Source organism: Sphaeramia orbicularis, chromosome 17 (assembly GCF_902148855.1).
Source record: "Sphaeramia orbicularis chromosome 17, fSphaOr1.1, whole genome shotgun sequence".
NCBI classification, from domain to species: Eukaryota; Metazoa; Chordata; class Actinopteri; order Kurtiformes; family Apogonidae; genus Sphaeramia; species Sphaeramia orbicularis.
In genome coordinates, this window is record NC_043973.1 from 41,809,962 (window position 1) to 41,836,955 (window position 26,994).

Consider the following 26,994-nt stretch of genomic DNA (forward strand, 5'->3'; position numbering starts at 1 on the left):
CACTTCGCTGTTTTACGCTCAAAGATGCTCATAATAGAGAGCGCTGGCTTTTTAGAGCCGGATTGAGACAGACAAATAGTGTTTTTGTCATGTCAGAAGCATAAACACATGAACAACATCATCAGCCTTTTTGTGAATGACACACCGTCAGTTTTTTCTGAATTTTATTACACAAGCTCCTACCGAAGCGGCCCTCCATAGTAAATGAATGGACATATATAAACATAAGGCTCTGTTTCACACTAAAAATACACATTCAGACCCCATGGGCCTCATATTTTTTATAGGTTTAACAGTTTATATTCAGATGCTAAATAAGGGCTTTTTTTCCTCTATGTAATTCCCTATTTGATGATTTGTGTTTCTATGTCTGTCACTGTGTTTTGGTGCCCTCTAGTGTCATCAGACTAAAATGATATATTTTTGGCGGTTTTATTTGTTAGACTTTCAGTTTTATTTGAAGCATTACCATATTTGTTGCGTATCAGGCAAAAAAAAATAAAATAAACAAATAAATGAATAATCCCTAGAATTTGTATTATTGTTTCCCATGGGTTAATTTCTTTATTAAGGTGAATTTAAAAAGCTCAGACAGGGCTCATGGTGGTAGAATGTAAAATCTCAAGTACTGTCGTAGACTGTAAATGCTTAAGTTTTTCTATTTTGCCATTTTATTATTGTGTACTTTTAATTTTATTATCTATTTTATTATTTCAATGTACCTATGCAAATGTAAGTAAACTTATTCTATTCTATTCTATTCTATTCTATTCTATTCCATTCTATTCTATTCTATTCTATTCCCTGTACTTTTATACTCTTCTTCATTTGAAGTGGAAATATTATAGTTTTTACTGCTCTCCATTTGTTTGACTGCTTCAGTTTCTTTTCACATTCAGTTTTTCATCAGTTCCCTCTACTGTGGAAACAACAAATTTGCTTATTTTTGATGTCTTCTTTTCCTTTAGAGAACATTTGTCACCTAAATGTTTTTGGAAAAACTCTTAGATCTGCTCCAGTAATGTTCTGTGTTCGCAGAACATGTCAACATTGGGGGTATGCAAGTCTATTTTAAAGGATCATGAAAATAATGTACTCTGGCAAAGTGATCACTTCTGAATTTGCTCTGAAATCATTGTTGAACTTGCCTGTTATTAATTTTGACTATTCTTTTATCATCTATCAGATACTGTATTCATTTAGTTGCAATGTAAGGAAGATGACTGTTCAATCATGACACTGTTGTAATTACGTCTCTGCTGCTCTCTGACCTAGGTCACTCTAAGAGAGGAGAATTTTAATCTCAATGAAGATTTCACCTGGTCAAATTAAGGATATATAGAATATGCATTGTCATAAAGATGAAAACAGACTGAAGTTTTCAGAGTGAAATGGTTTTCACAGCAACACAACAAACATGATGATCTTGTATAGTACGAAATATGATGAGCTCCCGCAGATGAAACTACCAACAGTTTATAAACAAACTACAATTAGTTCAACTATAAACATCTATAGTAGTAGAATGCAGCACATATGTTAATATAGCAATAATGTCTCAATGTAGTGCAAAAAAAACCGCACTTTTCATATATTTAGTAAATGTTGCAGGTATATTTACTGTTACTCTACTTCAACGACCTAAAAAACAGACTGATCTAAATGTTTAAGAACTTTTGAACTATTGAATATTGAAATAATTCAGGTAAAATACAGCTTATCCCTAGTATCAGATATGACCAATTTGGACGTTTAGAGACTCCATAGTGAACATGCAAACACTGCCATCATCTTCTATAATACTGATTCACCAGGAAAACCCATATAGTTTGATAAATGACAGTGGTAAGGGCTTGTTTTTACATTCAATTAATGATACGTTTTGTTGAAAAAGGCACTTTTTCTTATAATATAATAACCATAGAATTTATTTTGAGCTTTTATGAACATCTACATAATCAGTAAATTACATATAGGAAAATAATGGATTTTCACTGAAAAATGCAGAGAATGAAATAATAAAGTGATAAATCATTTAGGAAAGGTTAGATGTAGAGGAGAAAATGATTTGGAAGGCCCTGTATAAATAGCTCTAGGATAGAGCTGCTTTAGGATAAATCTTTAGGATAAATTCAAACCCATGCTTCAGGATAAAGCATGGATTTGAATGCAGAAGTTGAACTCACAGTGGTTTAGTGTCTGTGGAAGTTCTCATTTGTCCAGGTTATCCTTAGTTGTTTGTTGAAGTTCAACTGGACGATTTTTATCCTTGAATATGTTTTTCTCTCATTCAACTGCTGAAGTTTCTTGGATGAGAGATGAAGCATTTTCAAGAATAAACCCAGTCCAATTCAACTTCAGAAATGACTAAGGATAAGAGTGGCATGTTTTCACTGTGTAGTTTTTTTTACTACCTGAGCTAATGTCTGAACACTTATTATACTGCACTTGCAGGTGTTAAAATGAAAAGGTAGAGGTAAAAGCCCATCTCACAAAAAAGACCTGTAGGATAGATAGATAGATAGATAGATAGATAGATAGATAGATAGATAGATAGATAGATAGATAGATAGATAGATAGATAGATAGATAGATAGATAGATAGATAGATAGATAGATAGATAGATAGATAGATAGATAGATAGATAGATAGATAGATAGATAGATAGATAGATAGATAGATAGATAGATAGATAGACAGATGATCCCAATCAAATAGTTGCGTATTCTTATTTTACCAAATAAAATAATGTAGTTTTTTCTGGTTTGTAATTCAGTCTGGATTTTACAGTTACATTCTACTGCTTTCTTCTGAATACACTGTGACAGATATGAAATAATTACAGGCCAAGACTTCCTTTTTGCATTGAAATCATTTTTAGTAAGAAAAGCCACTATTACCATTGAAGTTTCTCCAGGTAAGTGCATTAATGTGACACCATGGATAAATGTCTTGATTCTCTAATGCTTACCAATTTGCCTTAAAATCACAAAAGCATGATTTTGAAAGCAAGATAGAAGAAAGAGTACCAAAAAAAAAAAAAAAAAGACGTGGTGGCCATGAAGCAAAGAAGCGTAAATGACTTCATGTGACAGCACACCGCACTTTATCCATGGCAGCCCTGCAGAGATGAGCCTGCCCGTTCGCCAAAGCCTCCATCTGTCTACGGCCCTACGAGGGAGCATCCGCTATTCACCACACTTTACACGCCGCCTCACGCTGGTCTGCTTGGTACACGCCAACGCCAACTCTGCTGGTGAGAGCTATATTTACAAACAGCTGCCGTGGCAATGGGTAGAGTACCATAAGAGGCAGGCAAAATACTGCATGAAGAGATTAAACTGTCACACGCCTTACATATTACCGCATCAGCTCTTCTTCCTAAAACGCCTGGAGCTGACACAGAATGCTAAATTTATGGCAGTGATGAGTCGTCATATGTTAGTCTGGCAATACTAAATAAATCATTGTGTCCATTAAAATATTCAAGCCAAACAATATGCATGATATTATTAGATTTTCTAGTGTTTCATTCAAGAGTTTTATTAAAAGCAACTTATCACATCCAACTTTTAGATGATTTTATTTTGTAATATTTTATCCTCAATAGAAATTCCTCTGTAAATAAACATTTGTTATAGGTTACTGACATACTGACATGGAATATAGAGGAGCATCAGTCATACGACACAGCAGAATAAAGGGCAAAGTTGGCAAGATTCAAGCGAGACAGGAGGCCATGTGGAGAACAGCAGTGTTTCAAACATGGTAAGGATAAAAAAAAAAAACAAACAGATAAAGGCTCTCACATAGTCTTAACACAGAAGCCCACATTGCACATGGCTACTTTATAATTTTGTCACACTTAAAGTATCTCTTAAACAAATTCATCAAATATTTATACGCTGAAACAGAGAAAGAGGTGAGATTTAAGCTTAATTTGCACAATCCTTGATGGTTTCTTGCATAAAACACACGCTTCCATGCGTTTGGGAAAAAAAAAAAAGAGTTAGAAATTCAGCTTCTTTAAACACCCTCCTGCTCTGTCTAATTTCCTCATATCACCTGCAAAGCAAAACCTCATCCTGTTTCCTGGCCTCCTTCCTCACAAGGGGAACACCAGAAACCCAGAGAAGGTGGAGTACTTCCAGCCTCCCATCAGGTTGCCTCTCTCCAGTCTGAGGTAGGCTTTGTCTCCCTTCTCCATGATCACGAGGCCGGCGTTGGTGGCGGCCTCTCTGGTCACGTCCTGGTCTCCGGCAAACGCTGAAATCATGGGCCAGCCGTTCACCATGAGGCTCACCTGACAGAGGAAAGGGATTAAAGTGTAAAAGCTGATCCACTGCAGAGGAATGAGCTGACGGTCCCAGCCCAGGTTTACTACCTGAATAGTTTGTCTATTGTACGCCTTCACAACATGGAAGTTGAAGCTGTACACCCCTCTTCTCGGCGCCAGGAAGACACTGCTCTCTTGGTCGAAGTGAGTGCCTACATTTACCAAAATCTGATCCAACAGGTGAAGGAGGAAGGACACGAGAGAAAAAAAGAATATATGTGATTTACATGTGAAGCTGGAACACAAAAGAACACAGATCATCTGCCTTTATTAAACTCTCCATCTGAGTCTTGTTAACAAATAAGCTGAATATAAATGCCATTAAATGGACATAATAATACACATACAAGATAAAAATACAGCACTGTGCAGATGTCTTAGTTCATCTTTGGCTTTGTTGGGTTTGCAGGGTCATAAATAGCAGAAATATGCAGGAAATATGCATAAAAATATGTGCACAATACATAACACCTTAAAATCAAATACCTTCCATAGACTTAAGTCAGTATGTCTGTATTAATTATGAAACCTGTTAACCATGACAGAAAGTCCCCCCAACCAGACCTGGTGTAAAATAACACCTGATTAGAGCAGTGAACTTCATATAACCTAATTAAAAGAAAAAAAAAGACATGCTACCTGCAAAAGGAGGTCACAGTAGAAGTCGGGTTTATATATACATACATACATACATACATATACATACATACATACATACATACATACATATATATATATTTATATATACACAGTGTGTGTGTGTTTATTTCCTGTATTTTTCAGTTATATTTTGATGCAGAAATGAACTGATACATATGCGTGATCATGAAAATTTGGACACTGTGCGCATGTGTCAACCAGCATGCAGCCTGTTTCAGTTAAATCATTTTCTCCTAAGATTAATAAAGTATTCTGATTCTTATTCTGATTTTCCACAGTACTGTACATTTAAACAAGTTCTTAAAAGCAGCTTTTACCTGACATCGTGATAATGGCACTGTATATGTTCTGCAAATAAATAAATTATTCAAATAATCACACTGTACTGTATTACAGTGTGATTACATTTTACTATTTTCAATTTGCTTTATTCATTTACTTGATGGTAATTCTTTATTTTTTTACTTCATATGATTAACATGACATGATACTTGTCTCTTGTCTATTGCATTGAAACAGCTTGTCCCTATATATAATAAAGTAAAAATTTTTTGCATTGTGTATCTTTTTGGATATTAACCATCATCTGCGAAAATCTTTTTTTTTTCTTTTGTTGTTGCTTTTTTATATTTTCATTTATTCCACACCCCTTTACACATATTTACATTCTTTATATTTTTAATCAGTGCACCACCCATTTCTATTATTTTCTTGAATTTCTCCTCTGTGCCACACTCACTCTCCTCCATATTTGTTTTTGTTGCTCTCAGGTAAACTTCCAGTCTGTATCTAAACCGAACTGTGAAAAAATTCAACCAAAATGATGAAAAATATGACCGTACAATGTATCACAGTAGTATAATCTGAAATAAATTTAGTTTCAGATATGTAGCATATAATTGACAATCCTTGGACATCTGAGAACCGCAGATGTGTTTAGCTCAGACAGTAAAAACTATTCACATAATTGAGCCACATTTTTCCATTTCCAACAGTTACTGCAGTATAATCCAATGTTTTTTGTGGCCAGACGTCTGCATCGCACACCCAAAAGTTCATTGTTTACCTCATTATCAAGTCCAAACTGTAATCATATGTACATCTTATTGGCTGAAGATTTCCTTTCACACAATTCTAGGCTTTTTCTGCACAAACAGTTTGGGGTAGACGGATAAACAATGTATCATTACTGCACTGGAGAGTATTTTCGATTGAATAGCTACAGATAAGGATTGCTGTATGTGTGGTGCATCTTACAACCGATGTTTCAACACACATTGATTAGACTTTTTCCACAGGACATACTGCTCAGCATCACCACTGAACCAGTATATACACCTAAGCCTGAAACAGATGCATTTTTAATGATGCCAGCTCCACCTTAACAAGATAAAATGCGTTGTTGTGGAGGTCTGTTAGACTATGTGTCGTCTGATCCTCCTCATTAGACTCTTCACTTCCTGCTTTTGTGTGTTTCTGTATTATCTGCTCTAATACCCTTTACCCGTGCTTCATTATCTGCCTGTTCCTTATTTATTTGGTCCTTGTCCTCCCTTTTCTTTGCAACTTTTGTCAAACATTCCAATCTTTTCCCCAGTGTTTAGTTCCCCTGGTATTTTTTGACTTCTGATAGTTTTGCCTTCATCCTTCTCCTTTTCAGCTTTTGTTTGCCTACACCTCATGACTGCCCGATTCTTCATTTCTTCATAAAGAGGTTGCAAAGGTACACTGCTGCAAATATGGACTGTTATCTACTGTGTACTACAACAGGGGACAGTTATTGTGACATAATTTTTCTTATTTTTTTTGACTGTTTGTCTTGTTCTGACCACAAACAATAGTTTGAAACAACATCAACCATTTGATTTCTTCAATATTTTATAAAGACCAGCCTTTAAACTTTAAAGAAATAATGGGGTCTGATTTATTATGATGATTGGTGTCCATTTTTAGTTTCATAATATACATTTTAATAGTTTGTTTCACTGCCCTTCGTTTTGATTACTATATGTATTCACTGTGGTGTTGTTTCAATAAGGCTATCCAATATCATCATTTTCTGGACACATATCATTGCTGAACCTAGACCTGACCAACTGGAGCAACCCCAAATCATAACGCTGCCCCTACAGGCTTGTACTAGAGGCACTAGGCATGATGGGTAATCACTTCATCCACCTCTCTTCTCACGTCACTAAAAAAATTAAAATCTTACCAAGTGTATTTTTCTCATTTCCAATCAAAATATCTCATCTCACTTAAAATAAGACATAATCACCTGAAGAGTAACTTTTCAGTGAGATATAAGAACTGATCCTTGCTGAGAAGGAGGGTCTAAGGACAGGGGATGCCCTGGACACTACTCATTTTCTTGCTGTTTATTTGACTGTTGTTTACATCCAACTGACTCTGTAAAGCCCTTTGAGATAACCTTGTTGTGATATTGGGCTATACAAATAAAATTGAATTGAATTGAATTGAAATTGATTTTTAGATGATAGATCTTGAAAATCTTATTTCAAGAAATCTTACTTACAGTGGAACACGAGAAAACTATCTTGGTAAGATTTCTTGAAATAAGATTTTCAAGATCTACTGTCTAAAAATAAGTTCTTATATCTCACTGAAAAGTTACTCTTCAGGTGATTGTCTTATTTTAAGTATGATGAGATATTGTGACTAGAAATGCGAAAAATACACTTGGTAAGATTTTGATTTTTGCAGTGTGTGGAACAGGATTGATCCATTTTTCTATTGAAACACAGTCCAATCTTTATGCTTTCTGTAAAGTTGTTGGTTTAAAAAATGTACTTACTGTATCAGTTAAGGTTAAAGAACTGAAGTATGTTAATCACTGCCGTTGTCAACTGCAACCATTTGATTTCTTCATTTTTTTAAAAATAAAGACCACCCTTTAAACTTTAAAGAAATAATTGGTTGTGATAAGGGACGTGCACAGGATTATAGATGGGCAGGGGCTCAAAGTCAGAAAAGGGCAGTATGTGTGTGCCACATTATTTTTTTCATCTCTCTCTCTCTCTTTCTGTCACTCTCTCTCTCCACATACAATACTGTGACATGCTACTGCAAAGAAATGCATACAATAGATAACCGTGGTGTTTTAAAAAGGGCATTTTTTTCTGCGAGGCAAAAAGGGCAAGGGCTCAAGTGCCCTTTGAGCCCTATGTGTGCATGTGCCTGGCTGTGATTTATTATGATGATTGGTATCCATTTTTAGTTTCATAATACATTTTAATACTTTGTTTCACTGCCTTTCGCTTTGATAACGACATGCATTCACTGCGGTGTTGTTTCAATAAGCCTATCCAACATCACAGCATTTATTTCCATTATTTTTTGGACACATATCATTGCTGAACCTAGACCTGACCAACTGAAACAACCCAACATCATAACACTACCCCCACAGGCTTGAACTGTAGGCACTGGGCATGATGGATAATCACTTCATCCACCTTTCTTCTCACTGTAGAACAGGGTTGATCCATGTTTCCATTGAAATACAGTCCAATCTTTATGCTTTCTATAAAACTGATGGTTGAACAAATGTACTCACTGTGTCAGTTAAGGTTAAAGAACTGAATTATATTAATTACCCAATGGACAGATCTAAACTATTAGCTTAGTTGAATTTAGATGCTTACTTAAGGTGTTCAAAATGTAAAAGTCTGAATGGTGCATGTCCTTCTCTTCCATTTTATTTGTTTGAAAGGAAGCTGATTTATTTATTTCTAAAGAGAGATCACGACTTTGTATAAGTTCTACCGACATTTTCCCCACACATCCTCCTCCTCAGACAGGAGTTGTGTGATTCTCTTTTTTATCTTATTTATCTCTATCAACTTTTTCAATCATAGCAAAGCTGTTGTTACTCTCTGTTTTCTGTCCTTGAAGGGTCAGAGAGATGAGAAATCCATACATTTTGAAAAGGTGAAACTTTGCAAAAAAAAGAAAAAAACAAACATTATTGATTCTGTGAAACTCTCAAACCATTGCAGCCTGACTCAAGAGTTGTGTAACCGAATCCAGTGTTTGTTTGGTTTTCAGTCAAACTGGAAGATGAAGTATTGGGGGACGAATACTCACATTGTCAAAGTAGATGATCATGGTGCGGTTGCTCATGTCTGTAGGTTCGTGGTTTGTCTGGCGACTGGCGGAGAAGGCCACGCGCCCAGATCCGGATCGGACAGACATGCCCAAAGCGTTGCCAGCAGGTTCTGACGAGGGAGTGGAATCACAGACGACCAAGCATTTCCCCTCGAGGATGATTGGCTCGGTGTCATTCTGCCCCCTGGACCCTGAAGGCCCCCACAGCAGGAGCACACCCAGTAATAAGGGGAGGTCAAAGGTTACCCACCTGGGATGCATGACCAAACCTGGGATGTTGAACCAAATATCTCTGAATTCACTACTAAGATCACTCTGGAGAATCTAAAGTAAAAATAAACATGCTATATTTAAGGATCTGTGATTCTGAAACTTCTCCACAAGCTTTTAATAGCAGATTTTGGCAGGAATTAGAATCTAAATCTGTGCAGTTCTGGGGGATAACAGCAAAAGTACAGCGATAAAACCAGAAAAAAGAATATTCAGAACTGTTTCTTGGCCATAGCTGTCAATCCGTCTTTTTGCTGTTTCACTTTATGCTGGTTGTTTGCCCCCAACAAATCCCAAAACTCTTCAGTTTACTACGTGCCGGTTGGCTGCTGTGTCAAAGGGGTCGGAATGACAATGACAAGTGAGCCTCTTCAAGCTGATTCCTTCAGCAAAAAAACTGACAAGACAGCAGAGGAGACGTAGCTGGGGACAGAAAAAGAGGAGAGACGGATCAGCGGAGTGGATGACGGTCCAACTGTCGGTGGAGGATGGAGGACGGAGGGTGGAGGGAGAGGTGAAGGGAGAAAAAAAATAGATGAGGTAAGATTCTGGAGAGCTGTCAGGGGAAGGATGCAGGACCCAGAAGGGAGCGAGAAAGAGAGACGTAGAAGGGGAACAACTCCACTGAGTGACCATCTGTCTTTTACACATATCCCCCTCCCCTCCCAACGCCGCGCTACATGCATTCCCTCACACCACACATGCTCTCACACTTGTGCTTTTGCATCTTCCTTCAAGGCACATGAAGAAATGTCAGTTTCTGCATGTGTCATAATGTCTATTTCAAAGTTTATGGGGGTGGTTTTGTTGCTGTCAGTTTATTTTCAATCTATACCACACCTTACCTAAAAGAAATTCAAAAATGAACATCCCTGAATCCCTGAATTTGCCAATAACACATGACCCCCACAATTAAAAAGCTCCGCTATTCAGGCTAATACATTATCCTTTCTCTTATTGCTGTTGAGTTTTAATATTTCTTGAGCTTAAGTGCAGCATATAAGCCTTACAAGCCCTGTCTTAAAATTCCAGAATTGCTCTATTTTCCTGATTTAAAAAAAAATTTAAATATTAATGTGATGGTTATCAAGTAAATCCATGTGTCTCCCCATAAATGAGCAACAGATTGGATTTAAAACACCTGCTTCTTGGGTTAAATGAGACTAAAACATAAATTCTGCAGAGTTTTGATGCAACAACTCACATTATTGCAGTATTTTCACAATATTAACCTCAAGACAATGTGAAATCCTAGAATTTGAAGTGAATAAAAATCACCTGTTTCCATCTGACTTGGCTCGTATTCCACAACAGGTAGAAACGGCTGCTTCTTCCTCGATGGAGTGTCCTGATATGGTCAAAAAAAGTCCTTGTTTTCTTGCTCTTTTATCAAGGTGTTTCACAGCACGGTAGTCGGTGTGATCACAACAGAGCCAGAATACACTCTGATCCGTCCCTCCCTCCCTCTCTCTCTCTCTCTCTCTCTCTTCAGCTCTATGTGATCCTCCCTCTCTTGGCCACCCCTCTCCTTTTTTGTTTTCTTCTTCCTCCCTGTGCTTCATCCGCCCACTCACCTTTACACCGAAATAAAGAAAATAGCAGGATAATTGTGCATCTGAGCTGCATCAAAGAGTAAAGTTGGTGGGTGAGTGGCAGTTGTTTTCCTTTTTTTCCTGTAAAATCCAATCAATCAGTGAATCTTTCCCGTGTATTAGAGCTGAGATCAAATGCTGCTTCTTATTCCTTGTGCACCTGCATGAAAGAAAAAGCAATTACAGCTCCAGCGCTCTCTGTAGCTGACGTCTTTTACAAGTTATAATGGCACACTAACAGGTTAGACTGTTAAGAGTGTAAGAACGCAAAAAGCAGCCTAATCACATGTTCAGCGCTGATGAGGACTTCATTGAAATGGACCTGATCACAGTTTCACACATACTGAAGCACATACACTAAACTAAATTATTTGGATGAGCTGTTACTTTTAGTTTTGAATTATTGTGGTGTAATTATTTGATAAGGATCTTGTTCGCAAACAACATTTTATCTATTTTCAAATAAATGCCTTCCTTTGGATCCGCTCATGTTTATACATAAAAGCCTCTATTTTCACTGCTCTCTATTAGAAATGGTTTTCACATCAGTGTGGACTGATCGACTTAGAGATTTGAGTTTTTTCCTTTTCACAGAGATATTATACAGTTGATTTGATTTTGTCCTTCACTTTGTTTTTTATTACACCGGGCAAAAAAATCTGCTACTGGTGGAAATACATCTGATTTGAAATGTATAAAACAAACAAAAAAAAAATGTTCCATGACCACTTTCCATTTTCTGTTCAAATCTGACAATAATCTGTGCAACACTGGGAAAATTTAGTTATAGGTATGAACATCAAGCCCATTGAAGAATAAACCTCAGTATCAAGGCCCATCAGACCGGCTCTAAAGGGTACAGGAATGTTTCATAAGTTCAGAAGATGCTTCTGTCTCTCGTTCTTGATGGTTGTGACAGTTTCCTGCTGTAGAACCAACAGTATCACCATCATGTTTGGGTTGAAGCCCTTTGATACCCAGAAATCTCAGCATGAAATCATTCACCTACTCATCACTTACATCAACCAAACTGACTGGAAAATAAATCAGTGAGTGAGTGGAGGAAATTAATTTTGAGTGATATTCTTCAATCTATTCTTTTCATCCTCAACTAGAACATCTTGCACCACTTGTACAAATGAATCCCAGGCTGTTAATTCCAGAGCTGAGCTTCGAGGGGAATACAGAATCAACAATGAGTTCTCCAATTAATTTTTTTCTGCATCAGTTTTGTCTTTCAGGTATTGAAAACATCTGAATTATGATCACTTAGAGTACAAAGAATGAAAAAAACTGGTGTGATTTGCTGCTAATGGATATACATTTACTTTTGCACATATGGAATCTAGTGTTTTATTTTGATTTTGAGGGATTTATTAGCTTTAGTTTAGCCTTTCAGTGTTCATTTCAGTATTTGAGGTATTATGAGGAAAGCTTTGACACCTCGAAAGCTGAAAATACAGAAGGAAAAAATGCATGATAGCACATTAAAACTGTTGTACTGTTAATTATTGTACATCCTGAACTATTAACAGTGGGGAAACAAAGCTGATTATTATTTTATCAGCAATCATCAGTTCAGTTTCATTTTTCTTCATGTTGTTTTGGTTTTCACACGTTCTTATTTTTTATGTCCGTAAGTTATTTTTTGCTAGTTTTATTTTCAGTCTTAGTTTTTGTTAATCATAGTGGGCCTAAAAAACCAAAAGTGCAGGTCTGTCGGTGTATCGGCCTTAAGTCAAACCAGCAGCATTCTCCTCTGGATTCTCCTCCTCTTCTGCCTCAGACTTTGATGACTGAGATTCGACTGTTTAGTTCAGCTTTGTAGAGTCCAAAGCCCAGACACACGGGCTGGGTCAATGTGGCCGAGAAACTGTGGAGGTGGATAAGATTTCCGGACGGTTCCACCTCAGAGAAGGTGATGGTACCGGCGCCGTAATCCAAGGCGATGGCAACTCGGTTTCCTGTCATTTGGTAGGCGAGGCGGGTCTTCCTGCGGTTGTGCCAAGCGGCCAGTTTCTTGTCGTGTTGTTGCGTCAAACTCCAAGATACCTAAAGATTTAACAGAAACAGAAACCCTAATTATCCTCTATTTATTGTCATTACATTTGAAGGAGTGATATTTTGCTTTTTTAAATGGAATTATGCATTTTAAAACATCTCCCTGTGGTCTACATAAACTGTAAATGCTATGCTTTGGTCTGAATTCATCATTAATTCAACTCCACAGGTCCATCCTCAACCTTATTTCTGAGTAATGACACCAAAAAGGTTGTGTTGAGCGCTGGCCCTTTAAATCCAAATGAGCCACTTCACGCCCCACCCCCTCCACGTTGTTGACCATGTTTTCTGTCCCGTTCAGCCACTTGTGGTCACTAATACAACCAACAACTGAACATTTTAGGTAATCAGCTTAAAGTTTGGACATATTTTCAGTTTTTACTACAACCGCTGCTGCTGACAAACAATTATGTCGTACTCAGAAAAATGTTCATCGGAAGTGTTGACCTTATATGTGCAAATGTCGTGATGTAACTAGTTATAAAACATAACAAATTAAGCAGGGATTGAAATTATTTTTTGCCGGAATTAATATAAAGATATCTTTGCAGCACCTGGAGGGTTCAAATTCAATCTTTATGAACTATTAGGGTCCAAATACACAAATAAATGAACCAAAGACTAATAAAAGTGGGTTTAGCAAAATATGACCCCTTTAAAGAAACTGCTAGTAGATTTGTAACAGTGAAAACAGTGGAAACATAAATATCTCATCATCATTGCTGGGTGCATGTGTGTTAACTCTTTATTGCTCAAGTGACTATTTTTGGTAATTTCCACATACATTACAAGACAGTGACAGTGACAGTTACAGTGTGGACAGTGAGTCAACATTCTCAGGTCCAATGTGGTCTACAGGGTCTGTGAGGTCCACCTCTGCATGAACAGTGAGTGTACCTGCTTTGTTTGGTACCATGAAGTAATGGTACTAATGTAAGGAATGATGTTCAAAGGAATCATGTGGATGATCGCAGGTGTCTGGATCAGCACTTACAGTCGCGGAAAAAATTATTAGACCATCAAAAGTCATCAAAAACAGTGGTTATGCAATCAAGTACTAACTCCTGTGTGTATCATGTGACTAAAACAGACAGAAAAGAAAACATGGAATGCCTAAAAGCACTGTTTTTGTCAGTACAATGCCATAGATATTGATGTAAGAACTGAAGTGATTTTGGTTATTATCAAGAAAACCATGGAAAATGGATAGATATCAGCTCTGAAATTAAACTCTTATGAACTATTTTTGTTGTTATCATTATATTTGTCCAAATAAATGTACCTTTAGTTGTACCAGGCATTGAAAGGAACAAGAAATTGAAGAAAACAAGGGTGGTCTAATAATATTTTCCACAACTGTATGTTCGTGTAATGTTCTAAGAGTGATGTTCTTTTCACCTTACATGTGTTTTTCTTGTATTTTTTTTATTATGTACGCTTCTTCGATTTTTTTTTTTTTTTGTCGTCACTTACGGGAAAGGAACCAAAAATGGTAACTTCACTGACCTTGAGTTTCTACATAATAATATAAAATTTTGAAAGATTTCACAAAAGTAATACATTCTTATTATGTCCTCCAATGAAACATTAAGGTTGAAATTTTGAATTTCAGAGTATTTCTATGAGTGATCTATAAATAGTTAAACACACATTCTTATTTCACTTATTTTGCACTTATTTTGTTATTTTCTGGAACATATATTGTACTTAGAATGTTGTAATGTTTTTGTCCTCGGCTGCAGCTCTAGTAGAAGGTTTGTCAGTCATTTCTATTATGATTAAAACACAATACGTCAGAAACACCTTGAGGGAACATCTTCTAATTTGGCAAAGGCATTGACTTGGATTCAAAGATTTTACCAGCCAAGGGTCAAAGATCGAGGCCTTTGTAACCTTTCAAAACATGTTTTTGGTCATAACTACTCATAATAGAGAGAACTAACTGATACAACAATAGTGGACATATACTGTGAAGGTAAAACTAATACTCATGTTATTTTCTATACTATACTCTGTTCTTTAATACACCTAGTCCTTGTATTACCACATACAATATCTACATCTGCTTCTATATAGAGTTATAGGATAGTGTACATATCAAATAATTCTGTGCATGTCCTTCAAACAAATAACCCATGGCTGTAATCTTATTGAATGGATTCTATAGATACAGTCCAAGTGTGTAACTGTGAGATTTCTGCATCTGAGGCAAACATTCTGATTCCGTGGGATAAAATGTGAGTTGTGTCCTGCATTTGTGATCACAAATATATTTATACATATATACATTATATTTCATGTGTGATTCAATTTTTTTGTCGTTTGGAGTAGCTTCACAGACACTCAGAATCTTGCACAACAATTTTATTGAAATAATAGATCTTATTTACTTTGTAGAGCTTTTTTATGGTTCTGGAAGTCTGGTACCAGAATACATTGTGACTACCACAGCCACCAACAAATCAATGCTATTTATCCACAGAGTGTATCACTCACTGAATAAAGTATAAAGCTAATTGTTTACACACATCTGCATTACTGTATCATCAAGTTTTCTTGCCTGCAAGGTTATAATAGTATTGGATTTTTCATTATAATTTAGTTTTATTTAGTTTTGACTTGTTTTTTCTCTAATTCAGTTAGTTTTAATTAGTTTTTAGAGCAGGTTTGCCAGTTTTTATTAGCTTGCGCTTTTTTCTAAATGCTTAGTTTTAGTTTAGTTTTAGTTTTTTCATATCTTTTATCTTCCTCACTGTCATATTCAAAGAAATCCCATACAGGACTTTGCTACTTTCTCCCAATTTTAGTCTCCGTGTTTCAAGGTAGAGTGGGAACAAGAAGACAATTCTAAATGACAAGTGACCAGAGGTGACGGACCGGGAAGTGCAATGTGGTGCCACCAGGTCAAATTGCTCAAGTGAAATAAATCAATTTCATATCAATCCGACACTGACAAAGACAAAAATGAAAAGAATTTTATCCATAATTTTTTATATATTTTGGTTAGTTTTGTAAGCACACAATACAGTTTCAGTTAGTTATTGTTTTTTCTTTTAATTTTAGCTTTTATTCATTTCAGTTAACAAAAACGTTTTTCCAATTCTAGTTTTCATCATTTCATTTTTGTTAACAATAATAACTTTGCTTGCCTGCACTAAAAATCTGTTTGGAATCATCTGAACAAGATGAGAACTGTCACCGTTTAGTATAAACCATGTATTAACACGTATCTAACTTAGCAAAGATAATAACATCACATAATGACTTTATACCTTCATAAACCTCATAAACAAACTCACCCGTGTAGAAAAAACACTGCTATTACATCGTCAAAGTCCATTCTTTTCATTTAGAGCTGTGTCCAGTGGTGAAAACAACAACAATAATTGTAGCTTTGATCGCCAAGTCACTTTCTTTGAGTCTAAAAGTGGTTTCTTAATGATTCTCATCACATCTGGTCACTTTCTGATGCTTTGATCAAAGCCCCCATGGTGTTAGACTCACTACTCCCTCTAGTGGTCGCATAAATCCCCCAGCCCGTCACTGGAAATTCAGTCTATATCTCGCAATGTAATACATTAACATTTTTGGCAGAACTTTAGAGCTCATTATTCTGAACAGTCCAGTGATAATTCAAGTTTTTTTTTTTATATATTTGGAAGAAGAAATACTGCATATAGCCCCCTTAAATCTACTAAGTAACATTTGTGCCTGTCATAGTAGCAGCTATTTTCTAATGGCAGCAGTAAACACACTGAATTCCGATTTTTCATTTCTAACAGGCAGCTACAAAATAATAACAAATGTCCTAAATCACTCCACATCACACTAAATGTTCACAAAATGCCTCATTTCCCATTTACAAGATAATAGACAGCCATCTTTTAAAATGAATGTCTGTCTTTAGCAGCAAACCTACTGTTATGTCATCTCTTATGTCACATCTTAACCCATAAAGACCCAGAGCTACTTTTGTGGCAGTTCCAAAATATTTTTTTCTCCAATATTTGACTTTTCTCAAGTGACTGATCACCCTTTATTATGATATTATCCTCTGTATTTGGCATTTTTTCAGTGAAAATCAGTTATCTTCCTGTATTTAATTCACTGACAATGTAGATGTTTATTAAAGCTCAGAGTAAAGTTGCAGGTTATTATATCAGAAACAGAGAAAACTGAAGAAAAGGTGACATTTTCAGTAAAATAAATCATTAACTGAACATAAAACAAATGTCTCCATCCACTGTCATTTATCAAATTCCATTGGTTTTACTGGTGAATCAACGTTCATTACAGAGCCTCTGAACGTCCAAATGGGTCATATCTGATGACCATGAAAAGACGACAAACTGTATTTTACACCAAGAATTACATGTATTGATAGGATTAGTGGATCAACAGGTATTAAATATTTTACATCAGTAGACTGTTGTTTCTGAATGCTATAGTGTTTCTGCATGGTATGGTGTTCTTGCATATAGACTACTGTTTTACAAATCGGTCCCTCTCAAATGAAACCATACTCAGACAAACAGAATCATTATATAAAAGAGCATTAAAGATAACCAGATAGCCAGAAAACCAATTTCACACCACCATCGTCGCATTCTAGACACATACAATCTTCTGAATTTTGATCATTTTAAATACTTTAAATTTGTTTGTACTGTATATAAAATACTCCATGGAGTTGCATCACCACCACTAAGGGAATTCATAAAACTGAAATCTGCTACTGGCAGAGCCTCTCGGTCTGTGGTCAGAAGAAAGTGCCCTACAGACGGATCACCTTTGGACAGTCTGTTCTCTCAGTTAGGGGTGGTAATATTTGGAACAGCATACTACTCCCTATAAGAGAATGCCCTAATTTTTTAAAATGTTTCTAATTTTGTGAATGCTGGTACTTTACTTCTTACCCAGGGACAACCATTGAAAAATAGCTTTTTTGATAATACTGGCACATTTACAGAAATGTTCATTAATGTGTACAGTCCCTGCTAAATAAACAAATAAATTAAAAAAATAAATAAATTTTTTTGGTGGCCAGAGGCACGTTAAAGTCTTTAAATTCAATGGTTCACAGTAGATGGATGCGCCTTGAAGCGTTTTTTTTTTTTTTTTTTTTTTTTTTTTGCTGATAACACAAAAACTCCAAGCTTGTTTGTTTTTCTCCAACCCTTGTCTTTATAACTGACATGACAGAAGTAAAGCAGTGATCTGAAGTTCAGGTGACACACGTACCTTGTTGTTTCCAAACGCATTGCCTTCTTTCCCCTTCCGTCCTATACTCCTGTAGCAGATGCCGATATCCCAGAAGCCCTCAGCCTCCAGCTCCCAGTAGTGGGTCCCAGATGAGAAGGCCTGGACGGTGAGGACCTGTGGCCAGTGGTCGAAGCGTTCAGGGTGGGAAGCACAGGGGAGGCGATTTTTAACTCGAACGACTGAGCGCAGATCGTCGGAGATGCTCAACAGAGGATGAGCTGTGTTTGTGTCCAGGGATAACGGACTGGTCACTGAAAGACAGGAAATCAGATATGTGACCACCTCCTCCTGTTTTGTGTCACTACTGTTAAAAAACGGCATCTCGAAAAACTTGAATAATGTAAAGAAGCTGCAAATTTAACCCATAAAGACCCAAACAGCCACTAGTGACCAAATCATCTACAAATCTAAAATGTTTAATAACTTCTAATCCACTAATCCTATCAATATATGTAAATAATTACTGTAAAATACAGTTTGTCATCTTTTCATGGTTATCAGATATGACCCATTTGGATGTTCAGAGGCTCTGTACTGAACATGGAAACACCGTCATCTTCTACAACACTGATTCACCAGTAAAACCCATGGAGTTGGATCAATGACAGTGGATGGAGACACTTGTTTTTGCATTCAGTTATTGATATCTTTGATGAAAAAGTCACTTTTTCTTCTGTTTTCTCTGTTTTGATGTAATAACATTGAATTTACTTTTAGTTTTCATCAATATCTTAATAAAATATAAGAAGTGAAATATAAGGAAATACATAATTTAAAGTAAAAATTGCAAAACACAGAGAATAATATTAAAATAAATGGTGATAAATCATTTAAGAAAGGCTAAATTGAGAGAACATTTCATTTTCATAATTCCCACAAAAGTAGCACTATGGGTTAAACAGTTTTGCAGTCTTATACAAGGTTTAAGTGTACTTGTACTGGTCATGCTTACGAAATTAATTGTGCTTTGTGTATTACTTATAAGCAAGAGATGAGCAAATTCAGTAAAAAATCGCCATAAATGCACCACACTGGACCTTTTCGTTATGTGAATAATGGGCGGGGCAGAGCCTATGGGGAGCATCTGTTGCCGGCCAAAAGTGACGTACCTGCGTTGATTTCAGGTGATGAGAGTGAGTAAACAAGCACCAGTCAGTGAGCAAGACTGAGTGAAATGCACATGTTCACGCTTGTTGTTTGTGCAGCCGAAAGTTTTTGTACACCACCACTGTCCAATGGACACGACCCAGCACTGGCCGATAACGTGTCATCTAAGACTGGTGTCTGCTGCACAGGTTCAGTGGCCAGCCCAGGTAATCAGACAAAACAACAACTCTGCATCACTACCGGTGCTGGAACAGCCTATGAAGGAGGCAGCATGTCGCTGACCATGCCTGAGTGACGGAGCAGTGACTTGACAGCGGGCTATGATGGAACCACTACACGATCTTTTGAAATGGCCAGCAATGAACATTCACTACAGGTACCCTTCAAACAGCATATGCATTTCACTTTACGTTGTACGCATTCATTACATTCATTAATTTCTACAATGGTGAAATAATCAACCAAGTTTGTGAATTTATTTTGTTCTTAAATATTCAGATAACACAGGTTTTGAAGACTGCACATGAGCAATATATGGAAAAGACACAGAAGGTTTTACTAGATAAAGATGGCCATGTTGCAGCAACCTCACGGAAAATCAACTGTAACAACAAGGTGTGTCATTAAGTTTAGCACCAGACAGAGGTGTGATCACAGCCTTGGTTTGTCAAAGTGAGTGAGATTTTGAAGTGGACGGTTAATTGATGCATCAGACCACAGATGCACAGACAGAGATGGGGTATTTCTAAATACTGAGCTTCATGTATCTTCCCGGTTTGAAGTGTTTTAACATATGTAACCATGATTTTTGAGAACAACGTGAAAAAGTATTGAAGAGGTGAACAGTCTGGTCTTGTTGAAGCTGCACAGACATTTACAGTGATTCAACACCAACTGCAGAGAGAGAAAATTAAGAAGGCATCATTTCTGTGACTTTCAGGTGTGTATTCTTCATATTTACATCTACCAATTTACAACAAAATGCAGTTTTGTTGATTTGTACAATTATCTTTCAAACTGAGAAATATCATATATGCAAATGATGCCATAATTCATACAAGATAAAACAAACACTTGCCTCTTACCACTGACTGAAATAAAAAACATTTTCCCAAACAAAGCAGAAGTTTGGGACTTTGGCTCTAGAAAGTTTGCCATATACAATTAAGAGTCGATATTACATTATGATTGTACATGTTTGTCACCTATCTTCACTCACAGAGCTCCCTTTTGAGTTCGCTGAGGCAGCGCAGTGTGGCAGTGATGAACTCTCTGTATTTATATTCTATATCCTCCAGGATGGGCTTCCTGTCCAGACTAACAGGATCTGGGATGTAAGGTGGACTGTTCAGGTCTCCTAATAATCTAAAACACAAAAACACAACCAGCAATGAAAATTCTATTTTACAAGTGTGTATTTGTGTCTGTCTGTGCAATAACTGTTTTATATGTTGAAACTGTGTTTATGTTTTGTTTCTGTTTTTGTTCATATTTTTTTTTAACTCCGTGACTCAGGGAAATGCACAAGAATTCCAGTGTACCTATACTGCAATGTATCTGTGCAAATGGCAAATAAATTCTATTCTATTCTATTCTATTCTATTCTATTCTATTCTATTCTATTCTATTCTACAATGAAGTCAGCAAGAACATAATTAATTAAGATCTGCAAGGAAGTAACTATATTCATCTAATTTCTTTGACACTATTTCTTACTCCTACATTTTTACAAACACTCCCTTTCATCACTACCTACACACATTCCCACACATGACAACAGGATACTACACACTACCAGCGGTACATGAAGAGTAGACTCACTTTGTATCATCTGATTGAAAGGCCTACAAGAAAAAGAGTCAAGGACAGATTAGAAAAACATAGAGTAAAAGAATCCACTGATGGAAAGATGCTGAATTGTCTGCACATAATAAACACAAACAACAACAAACCACACACAGACACAAACAGAAAAAGAATAGAAAACAAAAACCCTAAGGATCGATGGCTTTCATTCTAAAGCAACAAAAATACAAGAATAATCCATTAATGACAACTGAATTATGAGTATTATATTCTATTTTTGGCCTTAAATGACTCCTAAATCTCCTCAGTCTTACACACTGGACCTTTACAATTAAAAACATGGGCATGATATTACATAATGCTTCATATTACTCTTTTTAGAATAAAAAAACACTATTCCTACATAACTACAGATGATAAGATGAGATGAGATGAGATGAGATAAGATAAGATAAACAGAAAAAAGGTAAATCTCTATATTAGAAATGGTAAGAGATAGAGATAAAAGCCTCATATAGTTAAAAAAAAAAAAAACAGAAGAAAAATACAGTTAAAAACAGCAAATATTAAAAAAACTTAAGATAATATGGGGAAATGTACTGTACACCTTCTTAACATTGATACCTCTTATCAGCCTTAGTTCACTGTGTATTAAACTCAGCTTCCAGCGTGTAACTCGACACAAAAGATGAGCAATTCAAGGTAAAGTTGAACAAAATAGTATCCCAGCAAATTGTCAGACCACTACCCCTCGCTGTGAAGATAAATGGAGCTACAACAGACTGTGTGATCAGCATCAAATCTTACCCAAATGAGCAGGAAGGGGTCCGTCTCTGCCAGCAGCGAGGCCAGGTAGTGCTGGATGTTCAGCGTCTGGCTCATGTCTTCCTTCACTTTGGAGCAGTCGTCGTGCACCCGCTGAGTCAGCTGCTGCCTCTGCTTGGTGGTCATCTCCTTCAGAGACGTCACCAGCTTCTTCACCTGGACCTGCAGGTCTGAGCCAAGCCGATCCACCTGCTCGTCGTCCTTCTTCAGAGAGTCCTGAAAAGCGAAGTCAGGAAACAGAAATTGGAGAATAAGGATACTGTCGACTGATTTCTGATGAAAGTAATGTTACGTTTTGAATGTTTTGACTCACAGCCATGGTGATGTCCAGATTCTCATGCTCTTTGAGGATCTTTTCGCCATCTTTTAGCTTCTCTTCTGCCCTTTGTAGCAGCGTCTGGAGAATGACCTATGGAGGAAAAAATTATTAGACCACCCTTGTTTTCTTCAATTTCTTGTTCATTTTAATGCCTGGTACAACTAAAGGTACATTTGTTTGGACAAATATAATGATAACAACAAACATAGCTCATAAGAGTTTAATTTCAGAGCTGATATCTATCCATTTTTCATGGTTTTCTTGATAATAACCAAAATCACTTCAGTTCTTACATCAATAGCTGATGATCGTCTAATAATTTTTTCCTTGACTGTAGTGTATTTTAACATATGATGCACAAAACAAAACTATTCTAAACTAGTCATTCATTTAATCTTATGAGAGGATTAGGAAATGCAATGCCAATGTAAAAACAGAAGAAAAAATGTAGAAAGAAAAAAGAGTAATAGAAGGAAGTATAATTTTCTGTTTACATTCTGGCAATACTGATCATTTTTTTCTCAAAAATCAGCTTTTCTTTCATCATCTTTAATTAAATCTCGATCTATCTATCTATCTATCTATCTATCTATCTATCTATCTATCTATCTATCTATCTATCTATCTATCTATCTATCTATCTATCTATCTATCTATCTATCTATCTATCTATCTATCTATCTATCTATCCATCCATCCATCCATCCATCCATCCATCCATCCATCCATCCATCCCCCAAATTTTCCCTGAAAAGAGGAAAAGTAAGGGGGTAGGATTTATCAGATTCCCCAGAATTCTTGGGGGTGAGGCTACTATGTTTTGAAGAACACTAATAGGAGGAACACACTCGCAGCGTTCCACATAATTCACACATAATTTTCATTTGTTCCATTGGCAGATTTTTTTTTTTTTTTTTGCTTAATTCAAGCAACAAATCTGCCAATGTAATAGGTGAAAATTATCTTGGTAAGATTTCTTGAAATAAGATTTTTAACATCTGTTGTCTAAAAATAAGTTCTCATATCTCACAGAAAAGTTACTCTTTAGGGGATTATGTCTTATTTTAAGTGTGATGAGATATTTTGAATGAAAATGAGAAAAATACACTTGGTAAGATTTTGATTTTTTCCAGCGTGAAAGGTATATTTGGCGTACAACGTAACAGAAACATTTGGTGATAAGTTGACATGAGAAATATCCAGTAAAGGTAAGAGAGAAAATGCTCACAAAAACCCACTACTTTTAGTATGTGCCAAAAAAACCAATTCATTTGAAAACATATTGAAGAACTTTAAAATGCGGTGGAAACGCAACACATGCAGATTACCAGTTCTTTTACCCAGGTAATAAAAGTTCCTGGTAATAAAAGTTTCTGGGAATCTGGTGGAAAAGGGGCTCTTATCCAGTGTTTGAGCTCACCTTCAGATCCTCCTCCACCTGCCTCAGAGCCTTCACTTTGTGCTGAGCGTGGCCTCCATCCAGCAGACAGTCTCCACACACATAGGCCCTCTCATCAGCACAGTAGTACCGGAACACCTCAGTGTGTGTTGGACACCTCCGCTGGGAGAGGTCACCCAGAGGATCCACCAGCAGATGGGTGCTGAACGCCGGCCTCTCCAGATGGGGCTGTAGGTGTTCGGCGCACAGCGACACCTCACACCTCAGGCAGGTCTTGACGGCCGCTCGTCCCTCTTTTTCGGGGGGGCAGCAGTCGCACAGCACGTCGCCGGGCTCCTCCTGGCACTGGGGGCAGGTGAAGCGCTTCCATCCGCTCCAGGATTCACGAACGCAGGCGGGGCAGAAGCTGTGGCCGCAGGGCAGAGGCTGTGATGGACTGAAGGTGTCTCTGCACACGGAGCAGGTCAGATCCTCCTCCAGCGTCGCCATGGTGAACCGAGGAAAGGTCACTGAGGTGGAAAAGTTTAAACACTACCCATCAACAGAGTTATAAACACACTGATTAGAACACACTCTGAGGAAGTTAAACAACATTCATTGTCTTGATTATGTTGTTCATTTTCACTTTTTTTTAATCAACTATTTTGTTCATTTTTGCTCATTTTATTGACAATTTTGTCATTTTTCATTCATTATTTGTGTTTTTATGTATTGTTTAAAAAATGCTCGTTGAAGAAATGAGCTACAGGAATCAGTCAAATAATCTAAATGCTTAAGATTTTGGCAGTTTTTTTGAATATTTTGTTCACTGTCTTGGTTTAATACTCATTTAGTTTTGCTCGCACTGTCTTTCATAACATTAACCCATAAAGACCTGGTGCTATTTTCATGGTACTTCCCAAATAAATTTCTCTTTAGATTTCACCCCTTGTAAATGATTTATCACCATTCATTATAATATTTTCCTCTGTATTTAGTTTTTTTTTTTTTTTTTTCAGTGAAAATCACATATCAAAGTTCAGATTAAATTTGACGGTTATTATATCAGAAACAGAGAAAAATGAAGAAAAAGTGATTTTCTCAACAAATCGATCATTAACTGAATATAAAACAAGCGTCCACCTTCATTGATCCAACTCCATGGGTTTTATTGTGAATCAATGTTGTAGAAGATGACGCTGTTTCCACGTTCACTACAGAGCCTCTGAACGTCCAAATGGGTCATATCTGATGACCATGAAAAGATGACAAACTGCATTTTACACCAATTATTTACATGTATTGATAGAATTAGTGGATCAGCAGTTATTAAACATTTTATATTAGTCGATGATTTTGGTTGCCAGTGGATGTTTGGGTCTTTATGTGTTAAGTCATAATGAATAACATAAGTTCAGTCATCATTTTTATGGATCGCATCTTTTACATTTAAAGATAGATTAAAATCATTCATTTTCAGTAAAAAGTAAGACATTATGGCAGTTAATAATGAATTTTTGAAGTTCAGGTAGCTCCAGGTGGTGCAACATCTTTCTTTTGGGTCTGAAATATAGAGAAAAATTCATTTGGGAACTACCACAAAAGTGGCTCTGGGTCTTGATTGGTTAATTTTCTTACTTTAAATATGTTTCTAATAATATTTACATACTTATACTTAAACAGGGTTTTGAATCTAAATCTTTTACTTGTCGTTTTGGATCTTCCCAGTGGGTTTGTGTACTTTTACTTGAGTAAACTGTATTTACTTCTTGCACCACTGACATTTATATAGGCAACATGTTGCTGGGTCTTATAAGACGCACTAATACCCAAACAGGGAATAAGACTCATCTTGTGTTGAACTGGTGGGAAGTGAGAAGCCCTTATTTCACACCAACTGTGCACTCAGACCAGTAATCCTGTCTACTGGGCTTCTGCCTCCTGTGCTCTAGGAATAGGATACTTCATAATATAACCACTAGTATGAGGAAAATGGACCGTAACAGGACAAAGTAGATGCTATGTTCTCATGTAAGGTAATAAAAAGTAAACTAGTGTGAAAGCTACCGTAGATGTTTAGAAACAGAATCAGAATAGTTTATTAATCCCAGGGGGAAATTGTATGTTACAGTTCCTCCACTCGGGTATAATAAGAAGTAGCAGGAAAAGAATAGCAATTTGAACAATATACTAGACAATATATTACCAATAAGATATAAATGAGTGTAAAGTGTATTAAAGTGCTGTTTAGTTTACTGCTGGGTAGAAAATAGATACTTGACAGTTAAATAAAACTTGCTTCTATAAGGGGAAATAGTTTATAACACTGACCCTCCATGAGTATTAACTCCACTCAGAGGCTAAATTCAGCAGAGATCAGGGATCATCCTTGACAGCTTGTTGGCCTCATGTCACCTACACCTCCTCTGCTTTTCCAAGTTAAACCAACAATTCATGAAAGTGAATCCAACAGCTCTGCTTTTGATATTAATGTAGAAAAAAGAGAATAAAAGCAACACTCCTCACCTGTAGATGTCCTGGTGTTTTCACACTCCGGCCATTGATGAGCGTGTGTTGTTGGGCTGCTGACTGTGGAGGCTAATCCTTCAGGACTGTCTTCAGCCAGCTCTCTGGTCACAGAAAGGTCACATGACCTGGGACGGCAGGGGGTAAATGACCAGGTAATCTAAAGTGAACTGGTTCACATTAAACTCAAAGGTGTTGTTCTTAGAGGCCTGGTTTATTCACATATTTCATTTTAGTGAACAGATCTATGAGAAAACTCAGATGTTTTACTTTACACACACTGTAAGGTTTGTTGAGTTCATGTATCTCAAACCCTTGAGTCTTTTTTAAATTTAGACAATTTCATTATTGTTCTTTTGGTTTCCTTTTTCACTGTGAAACTTCATGATCATATCCTTTTACAGCAACAAAAACCAAAATACAAGTTCAAATACACAAATGTTTTTTCAGTTTTTGGACTTTTTTCTATGTTTTTTATTTGTTGTTATTTTTTTGCAAAGTGTCTACTGAAATAAAAAAAAAAACATGTGAGAAGTTTAATCTTTATTTTCTGAACACACTGATTTTTCTAAGACATCAGAGGCAAAACTGAATGTTATCCACTGGTTTAACCTCTAACAGCTGTTGTGTTTCCAGAGCTTCTTACATTATCCACTGTGTGACAGATAAAACAGAAGATCCTATTTACTGTAATATGTACGTAGCCAAGCAGTTTAAACCTCA

General features: G+C 36.5%; 2 protein-coding genes across 2 annotated transcripts; both read right to left on the reverse strand.

Moving 5' to 3' along the window:
• Positions 1-3,573: 3,573 nt before the first annotated feature.
• cbln12 (cerebellin 12) lies at positions 3,574-11,593 on the reverse strand. Its single transcript, XM_030161268.1, has 4 exons — positions 10,674-11,593; positions 9,105-9,818; positions 4,386-4,505; positions 3,574-4,304 (listed from the first exon to the last, which is right to left on the reverse strand). The coding sequence occupies exons 2-4, from the start codon at positions 9,384-9,386 to the stop codon at positions 4,107-4,109; spliced, it is 600 nt and encodes a 199-aa protein (XP_030017128.1). The 5' UTR covers positions 9,387-9,818; positions 10,674-11,593; the 3' UTR covers positions 3,574-4,106.
• Positions 11,594-12,352: 759 nt separating this feature from the next.
• trim110 (tripartite motif containing 110) lies at positions 12,353-26,359 on the reverse strand. The gene is made up of 8 exons (XM_030161267.1): positions 26,272-26,359; positions 23,788-24,297; positions 22,362-22,457; positions 22,031-22,264; positions 21,239-21,261; positions 20,637-20,782; positions 18,290-18,561; positions 12,353-13,039 (listed from the first exon to the last, which is right to left on the reverse strand). Exons 2-8 carry the CDS (start codon positions 24,253-24,255, stop codon positions 12,770-12,772), a joined length of 1,509 nt encoding a protein of 502 aa, XP_030017127.1. The 5' UTR covers positions 24,256-24,297; positions 26,272-26,359; the 3' UTR covers positions 12,353-12,769.
• Between the last annotated feature and the right edge of the window lie 635 nt (positions 26,360-26,994).

What these genes read in the sequence shown, in the direction of transcription:
- trim110 (XM_030161267.1), bottom strand. Translation starts at nt 24,255, where the DNA reads ATGGCGACGCTGGAGGAGGATCTGACCTGCTCCGTGTGCAGAGACACC. An exon ending in ACCCCTTCCTGCTCATTTGG is followed by an intron (nt 21,262 to 22,030) that starts GTAAGATTTGAT and finishes TTTTTCTTGTAG; the next exon opens with GCCTTTCAATCAGATGATAC. An exon ending in CGAACTCAAAAGGGAGCTCT is followed by an intron (nt 18,562 to 20,636) that starts GTGAGTGAAGAT and finishes CCTGTCTTTCAG; the next exon opens with TGACCAGTCCGTTATCCCTG.
- cbln12 (XM_030161268.1), bottom strand. Translation starts at nt 9,386, where the DNA reads ATGCATCCCAGGTGGGTAACCTTTGACCTCCCCTTATTACTGGGTGTG. An exon ending in TGATCATCTACTTTGACAAT is followed by an intron (nt 4,506 to 9,104) that starts GTGAGTATTCGT and finishes CTGTTGGATCAG; the next exon opens with ATTTTGGTAAATGTAGGCAC. An exon ending in ACAATAGACAAACTATTCAG is followed by an intron (nt 4,305 to 4,385) that starts GTAGTAAACCTG and finishes TTCCTCTGTCAG; the next exon opens with GTGAGCCTCATGGTGAACGG.